The 14399-nt window shown below is 42.2% G+C and overlaps 1 protein-coding gene across 1 annotated transcript; it reads right to left on the reverse strand.

Moving 5' to 3' along the window:
- Positions 1 to 597: 597 nt before the first annotated feature.
- PRSS48 (serine protease 48) lies at positions 598 to 6238 on the reverse strand. Its single transcript, XM_081812867.1, is given in 5 exon segments — positions 598 to 702; positions 705 to 968; positions 3441 to 3610; positions 4314 to 4579; positions 5958 to 6238. Coding segments are annotated over 5 exon segments (1086 nt in total).
- Positions 6239 to 14399: the final 8161 nt, after the last annotated feature.

Here is a 14399-nt window from a genome sequence, read left to right on the forward strand (position 1 = left end):
CACATTTTTTATTTGACTCCTTGCAGAGGCAAAGTATAGGTTAGGAGAGGAAGTGAGTAATATAGACAAGAAGCCCATAATGCAAGCCATGGACCCAAAGTAAACTCTTTTTTTTTTTTTAATTATTTTTGAGAGAGAGTGAGCAAGAGAGAGAGAGCACAAGCAGGGGGAGCGGCAGGCAGAGGGAGAGGGAGAAGCAGGCTCCCTGCTGAGCAGGGAGCCCGATGCAGGGCTCAATCCCAGGATCCTGGGATCATGACCTGAGCCGAAGGCAGACGCTTAACCAACTGAGCCACCCAGGTGCCCCCAAGTAAACTCTTAATATATTTCCTGAGGACTTTCCCTTTGCCTTCACAGATACTTCTTTTCTTGCCCTCTTCTCCAGTAGCCATTTATTTGTGTCCATAATTACTTATTCATAGAAGGTACCTTTCTTGCCTTGTAAGATTCATAGTCAGGGACAAAGAATGCCGTGCACAGAAGCGGCAGCCTTATTTCTCAGCTACTCACATTCCAACCCCTAAAACATACTTTTAGAATAAAGAACCTCAAAACCAAAATCATTTCTAATTATTTTAATGAAGTAATCCAGGGTTCCTAGCGACTCTCTGTGAGTTCTCTGCTCCTGGGGCTTAATCTCTGTGTCTTCCCACCCTGACCCTGTACTTGGCCAGTGGCTTTAGCTATACTGTATACTCTCCTGGTACAGTGTTAGGCCCAAAGGCACAGAAGGGTCCCAGCAGAGCCAGAGAGAGCAGTACAGTAAGGTACAGGAAGTCAGGTAAGTCCAAATTATTGGCACCCAAGACCTCAGCTCTTGAGATAGTGGTCTTAATCCATTTTTGATAGTAGATCACGCTGGTGTAGACTCCAGGGAGAGATTCAGCACAGCCTATTCCCCAGCTTACTAGTCTTATCTGGGTCCATACACCGTTAATATGACATGACAGAGGTCCTCCAGAATCACCCTGAGAAAAGATAAAGGTCGTGAGTGTAGTGAAAAGGGACCTTGAAGAGGAAAGTGGTCACAAGAGGTGGAGAGTTCCTTAGAATGGGGCAATGGAACCCATGGAGCTGGAGAACTCTAGAGGGAGCTGGACTTCTTACTGCATTAGGGGAAGATCATGGGATTTCTAGAATCCTACAATTTGAAATTGGCAGAGACCTTAGCTAAATATATCAGTAGTTATATCTGTGATAAAAAAGAGAAATTAATGTGATGAATTTTTTCCCTAAAGGTAAATTTATTTCAGTTGAATGAACTGTCCTTATTTTTCTATTCTTAGGTTCTTATTGCCTTTTTTTAGTGTTAAAATAATCTTTTCTTATGTAAAATGATAGTGATAGTAGTTGATGGTTTGTCTTTCAATCTTGCTGTCTCTTTTTCTAACAGCTTTATTGAGATATAATTCATATACTACACAATTCACCCATTTAAAGTGTACAGTTCAATGGTTTTTAGTATATTCACAATGTTGTTTAACCATCACCACATTTTCATCACCTTCAGAAGAAACCCCATACCCATTAACAGTCACCCTCATTTCCTCTCAGCCCTAGGCCAGCTGGTAATCTGCTTTCTGCCTCTATGAATTTGCATATTCGGGACATACTATATAAATGGAACCATATGATATATGATCTTTTGTGTCTAGCTTCTTTCACTTAACATTCCGTTTTCAAGGTTCATCCTTGTAGCATCTATCAGTGCTCCATTCCTTTTTATGGCTGAAAATTATTCCGTTATTTGGATATACCACATTTTGTTGATCTCATCCTCAGTTGGTGGGCATTTGGATTATTCTCACTTTTTGGCTATTATGAATAATGCTGCTATGAATATTCATGCATAATTTTTTCTGTGGACATGTTTTTATTTCTCTTGGGTGTATACCTAAAGTGGAATTCCTGGGTAATATGGTAACTCTGTATATAACCTTTTGAAGAATAGTAATTCCAGAGCAGTACCATTTTACATTCCCAGAAGGAGTCTGAAGGTCCCAATTTATCCACATCCTCATCAACTCTTGTTATTATCTATTTTGATAATAGCCATCCTAGTGGGTGTCAAACCGTGTTCCATTGTTGTTTGACTGCAAATAATGAATATACAAATAGGACATCATGGCAGAGATAGAGAAAAGTGTGTGTATGTGTGTGTGAGAGAGAGAGAGAAGGAGGAGGAGGAGGGGGAGAGAGGGAAAGGAAATAAAACCAAGTGGTCATTCTAGGACTAAAAAATAAAATATGTGAAAATATGTGAAGAAAACTTTCACTAGATGAACCTAACACTAAAATGTAGATGACAGGAGAGAGGTAATCTTGAATATAGATTAATTTATAAGTATCCAATTTGAAGAACAGAGAAAGGTAAAAATAAAACAGTATCAGAGACTGTGTGAAAAAAATCAAAAGGTGTAACCTACATTTTCTCTTTCAACTAGAAGAGGAAGAGAGAGAAATGAGGCAGAATATTTGAAGAAGTCATGAATGAAAAAATTCTCAAGTTTTGATAAAAGATAAAAGAACAGATTAGATTTAAAAAAACAATGAATCCTAAATAGGATAAATACAAAGAAAATTACACCTAGCACATCACATTCAAACTTCTTTTTTTTTTTTTTAAGATTTATTTATTTATTTTAGAGAGAGAGAGAGCATGCACATGTGCAAGGGAGGGGCAGAAGGAAAGAGAGAGAGAATCCCAAGCTGACTCCCTGCTGACCTGAGCTGAAACCAAGAGTTGGATGCTCAACTTACTGAGCCACCCAGGTGCCCCATCACATTCTGACAATCAAATGTGAAGGTAAATATATTGAAAACAGCCAGAGCAAAACAACACATCCCACACTCAATGGAGGAAGACAAAAATGATGGACGAGTCTTCATTGGACAGTTAGGATCAGGAGACAGTGGAATGACATCTTTTAATATAGAGTGAAATGTTCTTACTTGAAAAAATAAAGTTGGCAGTTCTGTGTCAACCTCTTAATATATTTATAAAAATATACAAGTCTGTGAAAACCCAGTAACCAAAAGTTATTATTTCTCTAGATCAAAAGTTGAAGAGGTTAAATTCATCGGTAATTCAGCGTATCACAAGCATTATCATCAGAACCTTTGTCTCCTGATTCCCAGTCTACTGCTGTTTATATACAGGAAAACCCGGGTCAAAATTAAAGTCTCATATTAAAAAAAAAAAATTCAAGAGCAAACCCTAACCTTGCAAGTATCCTTCATTTTAGCTGTATCACCAGCACATACCTCGTTGTCTTGGATGACGGGCTCTGATTCTGGCAGCATGGAACCAGCGTAACACAAGAATTATTGTCAGAACCTTTGTCTCCTGATTCCCAGTGTACTGTTGTTTACATTCAGGAAAACCTGGGTCAAAATTAAAGTCTCATATTAAAAAAAAAAATTCAAGAGCAAACCTTAACCTTGCAAGTATCCTTCATTTTAGCTGTATCACCAGCACATATCTCGTCGTCTTGGATGACTGGTTCTGATTCTGGCAGTATGGAACCGATTGGGTTGTAGAGTTTTTCACAGGTCTGGCGGTCAAAGATGGGTATTTCTGCTTCCTGGAGGATGGAGGGGTAATCGGTATCTGTAAAGACAGACAGGAGTGAAAGGAAAAGCAATCTGGAAAGTTGCAACGGCAAAATTCAGTCATGATTTGCAGAAATCTCTGAATGAGAATCCGAAAGCAGAATACAGTCACTTTCTAATCATATTTGCTAATACAAGAATATTTTTGGTAAATTTAATCTGAAACAATGGATAATTCAAAATTATTTCTATTTGTTTTAAGGTTTTTCTAATGTGCCAGTGTGGGGTATTCCTCGTGTTTTAAATAAAGAGAAATTCTGATACAGTTTGATTCAATAAAGATACGAGTATTTGAAATACTCTAAAACTTCTTCCTTTCCTGTTTTTCTGCTCCCAGATCATTTCTTGTCCTCACTCCTCCTGGGAAAGAGTTGACACAACACTTTAAGAACAGATTTTCAAAAATACTAGACTCTTCCAGACTTTAGATCAGGTTTGTTAACCTTTGTTTCAGAGAAGTAATTATGTGTTCAAATTGTTAGTATCTGCTCTTGCAGCTTTAGCTAGACTCTAAGCAGGATCTAAAAAACATAATAAATGTGAAAAAGACATCTTATTTGAAGACTTACAGATAATATCAATAGGTTGGGGTTTATTAAAAAATATTTGCCATAGTAATGGTATACCTAGAATGCAAATGTTCTGGAGTGGGTACAAAGAGGATGATGGATAAAAGAACCCCTTTCTTTACCCATTCTCACCTTCACCTTCTTTAACCTTTCCCCATCCAGTCACCCAGCAAGAGGCTGGAATTTTCACCTGCTTTGTGATACGGGGCAAGCAGATGGGCAGGATGAAAGAGGTAAAGGTGACTCTAGAGACCAGTTTCAACAAGGCGATGTCTGCAGTTGTATGTTGAGTTTGGGGATGGATAATAATTTTGAACACACGATGCTTCACACTTTGACTTGGTTGGTCTATCTGAATCGATCCCAGCTGTACAGTATACAACAAAGGAATCCAGTTCCTAAGGGGAATAGAAAAAGAAGACTAAAAGTGGAGCAGGCTTAGGTGTTACAGCTGGGTGGGAACAAGCTGCCTATGTATAGCACCAAGTGTCTAGGGAAGAAAGGATGTAATGGACCTAGAATGAACCAGGCTACTTCCAACTTGGACTAGGGTTGATTTGTTGCTGTTTCTCCTTTCCTCTCTCCCTAACCACTCTTTCTTTTGTTGTCTCCTGTCTCCCTGGTCTCCTCTTATATGCTTATGGCCAGAGTTTTGTCCTGTATTTTCTCCCATTTTCTTGGGGATTCTATTCTGGGTTATATCCCCCTTTTTTCTCTATTCCATGTTTTCTTGTTTTTCTCTCCTTGATTTTAGTGAAGCACATTCTGCTATGGCTTCCTGAGAAAATGTGCATGAGAGGTAATATTTTTGCTGCTTTGTATATTTGAAAATGTCTTGTTTCTAAGAACCACGCTTGATCAATAATTTGCATATGGGTAGAATTCTGGGTTGGAAATAATTTTTTCCCAGCATTTTGAAGTTCTTGTTCTGTATTTTCTTTGAGCTTTGGGTATTGTTATTGAAAAGTCCTGCTGTTTTGATTTCTATATATATTACTTATCTGTTGTTGCATAACAAGTTACCACAAAGCTTAGAGGCTTAAAAAAACAAACATTTATCTCACAGTTTCTGGGCGTCAAGAATCAGGTGTGACTTCGGTGGGTGCTTCTGCCTCATCTCTTGCGAGGCTACAATCGAGTTGGGCTACAGTCATCTCAAGGCTTGACTCTGGGAGGATCTGTTTCCAAACCCCCTTATGGTGGCAGGCTTCAAGTCTTCACTAGCTGTTGGCTGGAGACATTAGTTTCACATGAGCCTCTCCCTAGGACTGTTCTCCACATGGCACCTTGCTTCTCTTAGAGCAGGAGCTCTGAGAGAGCTCCGATTGTGTTTGTGATCCAGAAGAGCTCAAGACAGAGTTCCCTGGCTGATGTTTAGGAAATGATTAGGCACAAACTAAGAAGAAGTTTCTAATATAGTGCCTATCTCTGTCATTTCTTTTTCTACCTCTTTGTTCTATCCTTAGTCCAAGGTGATGTAGGGTTTCCTTCTGCCTCCCCCTCTTACCACTTTCATTTTTTTTTTTTAAGATTTTATTTATTTATTTATTTTAGAGAGAGAGAAGTGCAGGCAGGGGGAGGAACAGGGAGAGAGAGAAAATCTCAAGCAGACTCCACGCTGAGCATGGAGCCCGACTCAGGGCTCAGTCTAACTGGCTGATCCACCCAGGTACGCCGACTCATCTTACCACTTTGATTTGTCTTTTGGTTCATTCATGAAATCATTCAAGTATTTACTGAGAACCTATCTGTGTGCTAGTCCCCAGTAGGACTCACTTTTTTAAGCAGTGTGCTGCTGTCAGTATCCACCTGTCACTGATGAGAGACCCTCCACAGACATGGTTCTGGCCCAAGCGCACGCTGACTTGCCAAGGCCAGTGCCCTGCAACAGCATCCTGGCCACCCACAACACGGCCTGAGTATACAGGTCGTCCACACACTACAGAAAGAAGAGAGATGGACATGTAGAACTCTCCGTGTCCCATTCCTCCGGTTCTCATCTTATCATCATTAAACTCCCATCCGTTCCGAGGACCTGAGTCCTCCCTAGCCTCCATCCTCCGTCCTATCCCAGTTCCAAACCCAGCAGTCTAGGTAGAGACCACTCACCTGATTGCAGATCTTTCTTTTTGGGGGAAGAACTTGGGCAAGACCCTAAGACAGACACCATATCATTAGTATACAATAATGCATCTTACGCCTAGATTCACTGAATGGAGAGGCTTTCCACGTATTTAAATTTCTCAGATTTGTATTAAAGGCCAGATTTTTATAAATGTCTACCCATTAGTGGGAATCTCGAAAATTACATACTTACCTGCCTTCTTTAGCAGCATACATGGAACGTAATTTAACTTTTACTGGAAGATTCAGGGTTGTCACCAGGAATATCAGGTATATTAGGTTGTAAACACAATGATGCCTTCAGGTGCTTTTGAGGTTTATGAGCTGTTTTCTTTATCTGAATTGGCATTTTGCAGTATTTGTGTATCTTTTTTGCTAACTCTTACCTTTTTCCTGCTCTCAACCTACCCTGCTTTTTTAAATCATTGTGGGCCAGAAAAATAAGTGAACAAGCTTATGCCTGAAATCACTCAAGAGTATTGATACTTCAAATTCCCTCTGCTTGAAATGCTTTTTTCCTAGATCCTTATAGCTAAGTCACTCAGTTCCTTCAGGGCTTTGCTCAAATGACTCCTTATGAAATTTCCTTGACTACCCTATTTAAAATTACAACACACCTCCTGCCCCTCCACTCCTGCTGCCCCTTTCCTTTCCTAACATTTAGGACTTTCTAACCTGCTTTAAAATTTATATATTTAATAAGTGCAGTGATTATAAGCCCTACGAGGGCAGGGGTCTTTTTTTGTTTATTGCTTTGCATATAATATCCCCTCAGGACTTCCCCAGGACACACTATTCATAAGTAATGTCCCATGGGTGAAGTGTCCTATTATTCTGTGTGGTAATTTCTTCAGCCAAAAACCTCTGCCTCTCCCATCCCCATGCCCCCCTACCCCAGAGGCTCACCCAGTAGAAGGGACAGTAGGAAGGCACTACCAGCAGGGCCCATGTCTTGGTCCTCAGAATCAGTACTTTCTGTTTCCTGAACTCAGGCTCCCAGGGAGAGGCCGGCTGGGGAGCAGCCAGAGAAGGTAGACGGGACCAGCTTCTCCTCCTGGATGGATTCCTCTGGTTCACCCCCTCCTCTCCGTTTTTCACCCCAGGGCCAGGCACTGAAGGGACCAGACTTCAGAAATGCAGTGGCAGGAACCCAGGGGGAGGAGCCGGGGACAGTAGGCGCCCCCTACTGTCCAGGGAAAGCAGGATGTCCGGGGTTCCTGCTTGTGGATTGGAGGATGGGAGTGGGGAGGATGCGGAAGGTGTCCGCACAGGGCAGGTCATAGGGGATCCGAAGGAACAGGACCCTTTCTCTAGCAAGAAAGTAGAAGATGGACAGGATTCTTCAAAACCAAGATGTGGAAAAGAGGAAATTAACCTAGTACCTGGCTCATTTTTCCCAATTTTTTTTGTTTCCTTCTTTGTCACAGTGTTATCGCTTCTTGGCCTTTTGGCTAAGATTAAGTGCAGCATCTTTGTCACAGTGTTAGCCATAGGATATAGGGCGAGTCCGATTTTCTGGGAAATAGATTAACAGGTTTGTGTGCAGCAGTTTATTGGGAAGTAGTCTCAGGCTCAACACCTTGGGGGGTGGGTAGGGAACGGAAGCAGGATTGGGCAGAGGGAGGGTTGAACTGTAATTCATTTGCATACATGCCACAGCCAATCCCACAAGTTGCGCTGGAGCTGGGCTGGCTCTTCAGAGATGTCCTGAGTTGAAGACAAGAAGGCTGGGCCTTTGGGCTGTATGATTGGATGTAGGCTGCCTGCAAGGAATGGGCATTAGCTTGGGTGAAGTGACTCTGTTACAAATTCCTGGGATAGGACTTAGCTGTGAACTAACAGCAGCCAATACTCGTGGTTGCTAAGAGAATGACTACTTTAGTCCTGACCCTTTCAGGATCTTGGGTGCCATGGCACAGCATCTTCTACAGAATTCTCTGTGCCCTTTATGTTTCTGGTACCAACTGTTTGTAGGGTACTAGGTCTGTGGAGGTAGAATTCACTGAATTTTAAAGCATGCTACTGCTCTCTTATGGCTCAAACTCTTGGGAGGTTCGAAAGAAGCACATGAATAATTAAATAATAGAAGACCAGAAAATGTAGCTATTTTGGTAAGGTTTATTCAGGTACAACCAACAACACTTAACTAGCTTAAGCAAAGAGGGGATCACTTTAAAGATGTTGTTATGGGCTGAAATGTGTATCCTCCAAAATTCATGCATTAAAGTCCTAACCCCCTCATACCTCAGAATGTGACCATTGGAGAGAGTGTCTTTAAAGAAGTAATTAAGGTAAAATGAGGTCATTAGGTGTGGGCCTTAATCCAGTATAACTGGCGTCCTTATGCAAAGAGGAATTTTGGACACAGACATGTACAAAGGGGAAATATGGCTTCTATAAGCCAAGGAAGCTTGGAATGTCTTTTAGGAGGATCCAACCTTGCTGGCACCTTGATCTCAGACTTCTCACCTCTAGAACTGTGAGAAAATATAAATTTGTTTTTTAAGCCACCCAGTCTGTGGTACTTTGTTAACAGCAGCCCTGGCAAACAAATACAGATATCTGTGGAACAGTAAGGAGAACAGAGTAACAAGGACATCTGGAGCTATCATAGGACACACCTGGAGACCAAAGCAGGAAGGGAGCTTTGGATTCATGATGACTAAAGAGCTCATCCAGGGAGTTCAGGATCTTCACTTGGGTCGTCTGCCATTAGTATGGCTCAACCATAGTCTATGCCTTTTCTTCCCACTATAAACTGCCCAAGTTTTTCCTTATTTTCAGTTCAAATTCCCAAGGATTTGAACAGATTATCTTGTCTTACCAGGACATAGTTCCATGGCTATGGACTAATTGTCTTTGGTCTAAGTGCCCTTATGCATGTGGTGGGGAAGATGAGGTTGCAGAAATGTGGCCAGCTAAGCAGAAGGGACTGTTGTGGTGGGACCCTGCCAGATACACTATATCTCAGGGTGTTCCAATTAATTTGTGGTATTCACAGAAGATTTTATTATTTAGTCAGCTCATGTAAGTATAGCTTTTTAAAAAGATCTCAGCTTGAGGTTTGCCTTCAAGTCATGTTTGGGATAAAGGTAGTCATTTTGCAAAGACACCAAAGCTCTGGACAGGTCTTTCTGTTGATTTATCAAAGGAACAAGAATTTGACCAGATACTCTTTTCCTCTGAGAGTCTTGTGGTTGTCCTAGATCTTTGGACTTTTATATCCCTGGATAAATCTGAAGTTGCTGGTTAACTCTTTAAAATTAGTTGGATTGCTTACAGAGCTCTTCTTTTCCCTTTTGTTTAAATGTTTTATAAAAAATATATTTTATTTTGTTTCCAATTTAAATGTAAGCTTTATTGGAAGTAACTAAAACACCAGCTCCTCTTCCTCTGAAAATTGGAAGTAAAAGAAAAGTATTAAGTAGTTATCTTGCTTTTCCTGTCCAAATGGTGGTTCAGAATAAAAAAAAGTGTGGGGGGGGCTTAGTTGATGAGAGGGAAGAACTCCAGTTAATAAATGTGCCTGGACTGATGGAATTTGAAAACCACTGCTTGCAGCCCCTCATGAGATCATTGATTCAGGGGATGATTATCAGTAGTCGAAAGTTTTAGATGAGAAGTTGATAGAGTGCTCAAGCTGTTACCATTTGAACCCTCTGATCAATCTTAGCATCATGAAAAGGGAAAAAGGCAGGCATGTGTCTTCTGATTAGACAAAGTATGAAGCAATATCCAATGAAGTATTCGTATCAAAAAAAGTGAAACCTGAGTCTCTAAAGCTACTTCCACTCATAGTGCATACAGAGGATAAAGAGTAAACTTAATTATAATACAAGTGTATAGTCAAGTACAGAATGTGGGACGTTTTATAAAACAACTGATGTGGTTTCTATAATAAGCAAATGGTATGAGGGTAAAAAGGGACGGAAGTTCCTCTGGATGAAAAGAAACTTAAGAGACGTAAGTATGCGTGGCCCTTGTTTGGTTTGTAACAAACCAACTCTAAAAAGACACTTTGATACATTCAAGGACATTTGATACTGAACTTGGTATTAGATGGTATTGAGGAATTATTACTAGTCTTGATAGGTGTGATAATGGCATTGAGTTACTGAAGAAAATGTCCTCTTTTTCATTTTTTCTCTTGTTATTTTTTTAATTGAGGTATAATTGACACTATTATATTAGTTTCAGGTGTAAACATAGTGATGTGACATTTTTACACATTGCAGAATGGTCACCACAGTAAGTCTGGTTACTATCTGTCACCTTACAAAGTTAACACAATATTACTGACTACATTCCCTGTGCTGTATGTTACATCCTTGTGACTTATTTATTTTATAACTGTGGAAGTTTGTACTTCTTAATCTTTTCCACTCATTTTGCTCCCTCCCCACCCAAACCCTCCCCCCTCTGGCTACCACCAATCAGTTTTTTGTATCTTTGAGTTTGGATTTAGTTCTGCTTTGTTTGTATGTTTATCTTTTAGATTCCACATGTAAGTGAAATCATATGGTATTTGTCTTTGTTTGACTTATCAATTAGCATAATGCCTTCAAAGTGTATCCATGTTGTCATGGATAAGATTTCATTCTTTTTTATGGCTGTGCAGTATTCCATTAGATAGATAGATAGATAGATAGATAGATAGATAGATAACTAGCTAGCTAGATAGCTAGAGGGATGGATGTCACATCTTTATCCATTCATCCATCCCTGAACACTTAGGTTGTTTCCATGTCTTGGCTCCTGTAAATAATGCTGCAGTGAACGTAGGGGGGCATACGTCTTTTCGAATTAGTGTTCTGTTTTCTTCAAGGTACCCAGTAGCAGAATTGACTGTAGTGAAGTCAGCAGAGTGCACAAGGATGGTGTCTTCCTGCATATGTTCCCTGGGACCACTCCTTAGCCTCTCTATGTGAGGGAAACCTGAAGCCTATCCTTCAGGCTGAAGCTCCAGGCTAAGTGAATACGTTTTATTCACGGGAAGACTGGGGATGTGTTTCAGTCTGCTGTCTGGGTAGTGCCCTGGGGGTCCGAGCCTGCCAAGAACTGCCTTTGCAGTTGTTATGCCGTTCCATGGCGCTTTGGGACACCAGTCCTCTTGGTCTCGGGGCCCGGCAATCAATCATGGATTGCATGCACCTGCTGGCTTTAGTGAGTCAGTTGGAGGGTGTGGGGGCAGGGCACAGTCACTGGCTGCAGAAAGGCAGGGGGAAAATGTCTTGACTGAGTGCATCTGTGGGCTTCAGGGATTCAGTGGAAGTGCCTTTTCTGTTGGCACACTTTGGCTTGAGGCTGGTAGTGGGAGAATGCCTCGACTGTTGACAGTCACCAGCCCCAGTCAGGGGGCAGGAGAGTGTTGCAGTTGCCCACATTCACCGACTTCAGAGAGTGGGAGAGCTCTGTGACCTGCCCCAGCCAGGAAGCCAAGGGAGTGTTGCCTCTGCCCTCACTCCCCAGCCTTAGCAAGTGCTGCGACTTCTTGCCCCGACCTGTCGCAGCACAGCGGCAGGACGGTACTGCATGCGCACTTGCCCGCCTGTGCTAGCAGGCTGTGTGGGCCGTGGGGCAGTGGCGTCCCGGAGGGCCTCCATCTCTGGTGAGCATCTCAGCTGTCTCCCCTCCTCCAGCTGGTGCTCCCAGATCAGCAAAGAATCTCCGTCACATAGAGTGTAGGCACTTTTCAGACCTGTTTTTCCTTGCGTCTCAGGGCCAGCAAGGCTACGTGTGAGCCCCCCAAGAGGGGGATCTCAGGCTCCTGTAACACTTCGGGAACCCCAGACATGAGCCTCATTGGCTTTCCAAGGCAGACGTTTTGGAGGCTTCTGTTTCCTGTGTGGATACCAGGGGTAGGTTGCTCAGTATGGGGCGCCAACCTCCCCCTCCCCCTGGGAGAAGTGCCTGTTTGGTGAGATCCCTCCCTGTTGTCTGTCACCATGCCAGGGGTGGGGTGTTTTGTGAGACTGTATCTCTGTTTCTCCTGCGTATCTTGATGTGCTCCTTTTATCCATTGTTGTGGGGAGCAGTTCATCTAGTTTTCAGAGCTTTTTTAGGGGGAAGTGATTTGTATGTTGTAGCTATAGATTTGGTGTGTCCATGGGAGGAGGTGAGTTTAAGATCTTTCAGCGCTGCCATCTTGGGCCCTCTCCAGAAAATGTTCATTTTTAAAGAGTTGGAATTGGAGAAGTCTCCTCTGGTTTTCAACCCACAGTACTATTCTGTTGTTTTCATGGGGATGGCTATATGATCCTAAGTCACTTTGTTCCTGAGACCTGTGTTTTCGGCTATTCTGTGAAGGCATTGGAATCAGTTGATCAAATTCTTTACAGGTGTAACATTGAATTGTGCATTGCTTATTTATCTGTTTATCTTTATTCATTTACCTTTGTCTATGCCCCAGTTATCCCTCTGCAAATATTTTCTTATTTTTGGTGTAGCAGTCTAGAAACATGTTGGTCTGCCGTTTTACCACTCCCCTTCTTCTCCTCAGATAAGGAAGTGCCAGGGAATTGGAAGTCAGAGAGTAGGTGCTAATGGCACTCCAGAGACTTTCCTGAGAAGCTCTTTTAGCTGTCTGCCTTTCTTATCCTGCACTGTCTCCAGGTCTTGGATTCTGTGTTCCCAGATCATTACCCTGTTAACATTAAAATTATCTTTAAATACCTCTGCTATACACAGTAACTGTTGGTTTGGAAAGTGGCAAGGTGGTAGTAGTGGTAGGAGCTTTATTGCATGCAGCTGTGGCCGACTTAGAACTTTTTCATCTTTGCAAAATGAGAATAATAATACACGACAAGATTTTTTGTAAAAATTAAATGAGATAAAGTGAAAGTTCTTAGGGGGCATCTGGGTCACTTAGTTGGCTGAGCGGCTGCCTTCCACTCAGGTCATGATCCCAGGATCCTGGGATCGAGCCCTGCAGATTCCTGCATCGGGCTCGCTGCTCAGTGGGGAGTCTGCTTCTACCTCTCCCTCTGTCTCCTCCCCCTGCTTGTGTGCTTGCTCGCTCACTCAAAGTCTTTTATAAAAAAAAGTGGAAGTACTTAGGTTGGGTTTGGCCTATTTAAGGATGCAATAATAAATAGTAGCTGCTGTTTTTATTGTTGTTTTTGAACTAATATCTCCGTTTTAAGTACTAACTTAATTCTGGACAAACAGGTCATGTTGGTGATGGCTTAGATTAATTTTTTTTTTTTTAAAGATTTTATTTATTTATTTGAGAGAGAGAGAATGAGAGACAGAGAGCATGAGAGGGAGGAGGGTCAGAGGGAGAAGCAGACTCCCCGCCGAGCAGGGAGCCCAATGCGGGACTCGATCCTGGGACTCCAGGATCATGACCTGAGCCGAAGGCAGTCGCTTAACGAACTGAGCCACCCAGGCGCCCCAGATTAATTTTTTTTTTAAAGATTTGTTTATTTGACAGAGAGAGAGATAGCGAGAGGAGGAACACAAGCGGGGGAATGGGAGAGGGAGAAGCAGGCTTCCCGTGGAGCAGGGAGCCCGATGTGGGGTTCGATCCCAGGACCCTGGGACCATGACCTGAGCCGAAGGCAGCCGCTTAACGACTGAGCCACCCAGGTGCCCTGCTTAGATTAATGTTGATGGTGCCCACGGATAAGAATTTCTCAGCATTGGCTCTACTGGCGTTTTGGGCCAGATGGTTCTTTATTGTGGGGTGCTGTCCTGTGTATTGTAGGATGTTAAGCAGCATCTCTGGCCTTTATTTTACTGGAGTACTACCACCTCCAGTCGTGACAAACAGAATTGTCTCCAGACATTGCCAAATGTCCCCCGGGGGGCTGAATCACCCTCAGTTGGGAACCACCGCTGTAGAGCAGGGATACCACTTCGGGGATGCAGTCTTCTCTTGAGCACTCTGACAATAAAACAGGGACAGCAGTAGATTTGCAAGTTTTGTAGGTTTTTGTCTGTATTTCTGGGAAGGGCAAATAGATTCCATTGTGTGTCTTCTAATTCAACCCATTAGATTGATGTATTATATTGGAAAATGAATAAATTCCCTTATAAAACAATCTTTTAAGGAATAATTGATTACTCTGGCATTTTGCCTTTTCTGTCACCTTG

The sequence above is a fragment of the Leptonychotes weddellii genome, chromosome 2 (assembly GCF_054177405.1).
Source record: "Leptonychotes weddellii isolate Sample4059 chromosome 2, ASM5417740v2, whole genome shotgun sequence".
In the NCBI taxonomy this organism is placed as follows: domain Eukaryota; kingdom Metazoa; phylum Chordata; class Mammalia; order Carnivora; family Phocidae; genus Leptonychotes; species Leptonychotes weddellii.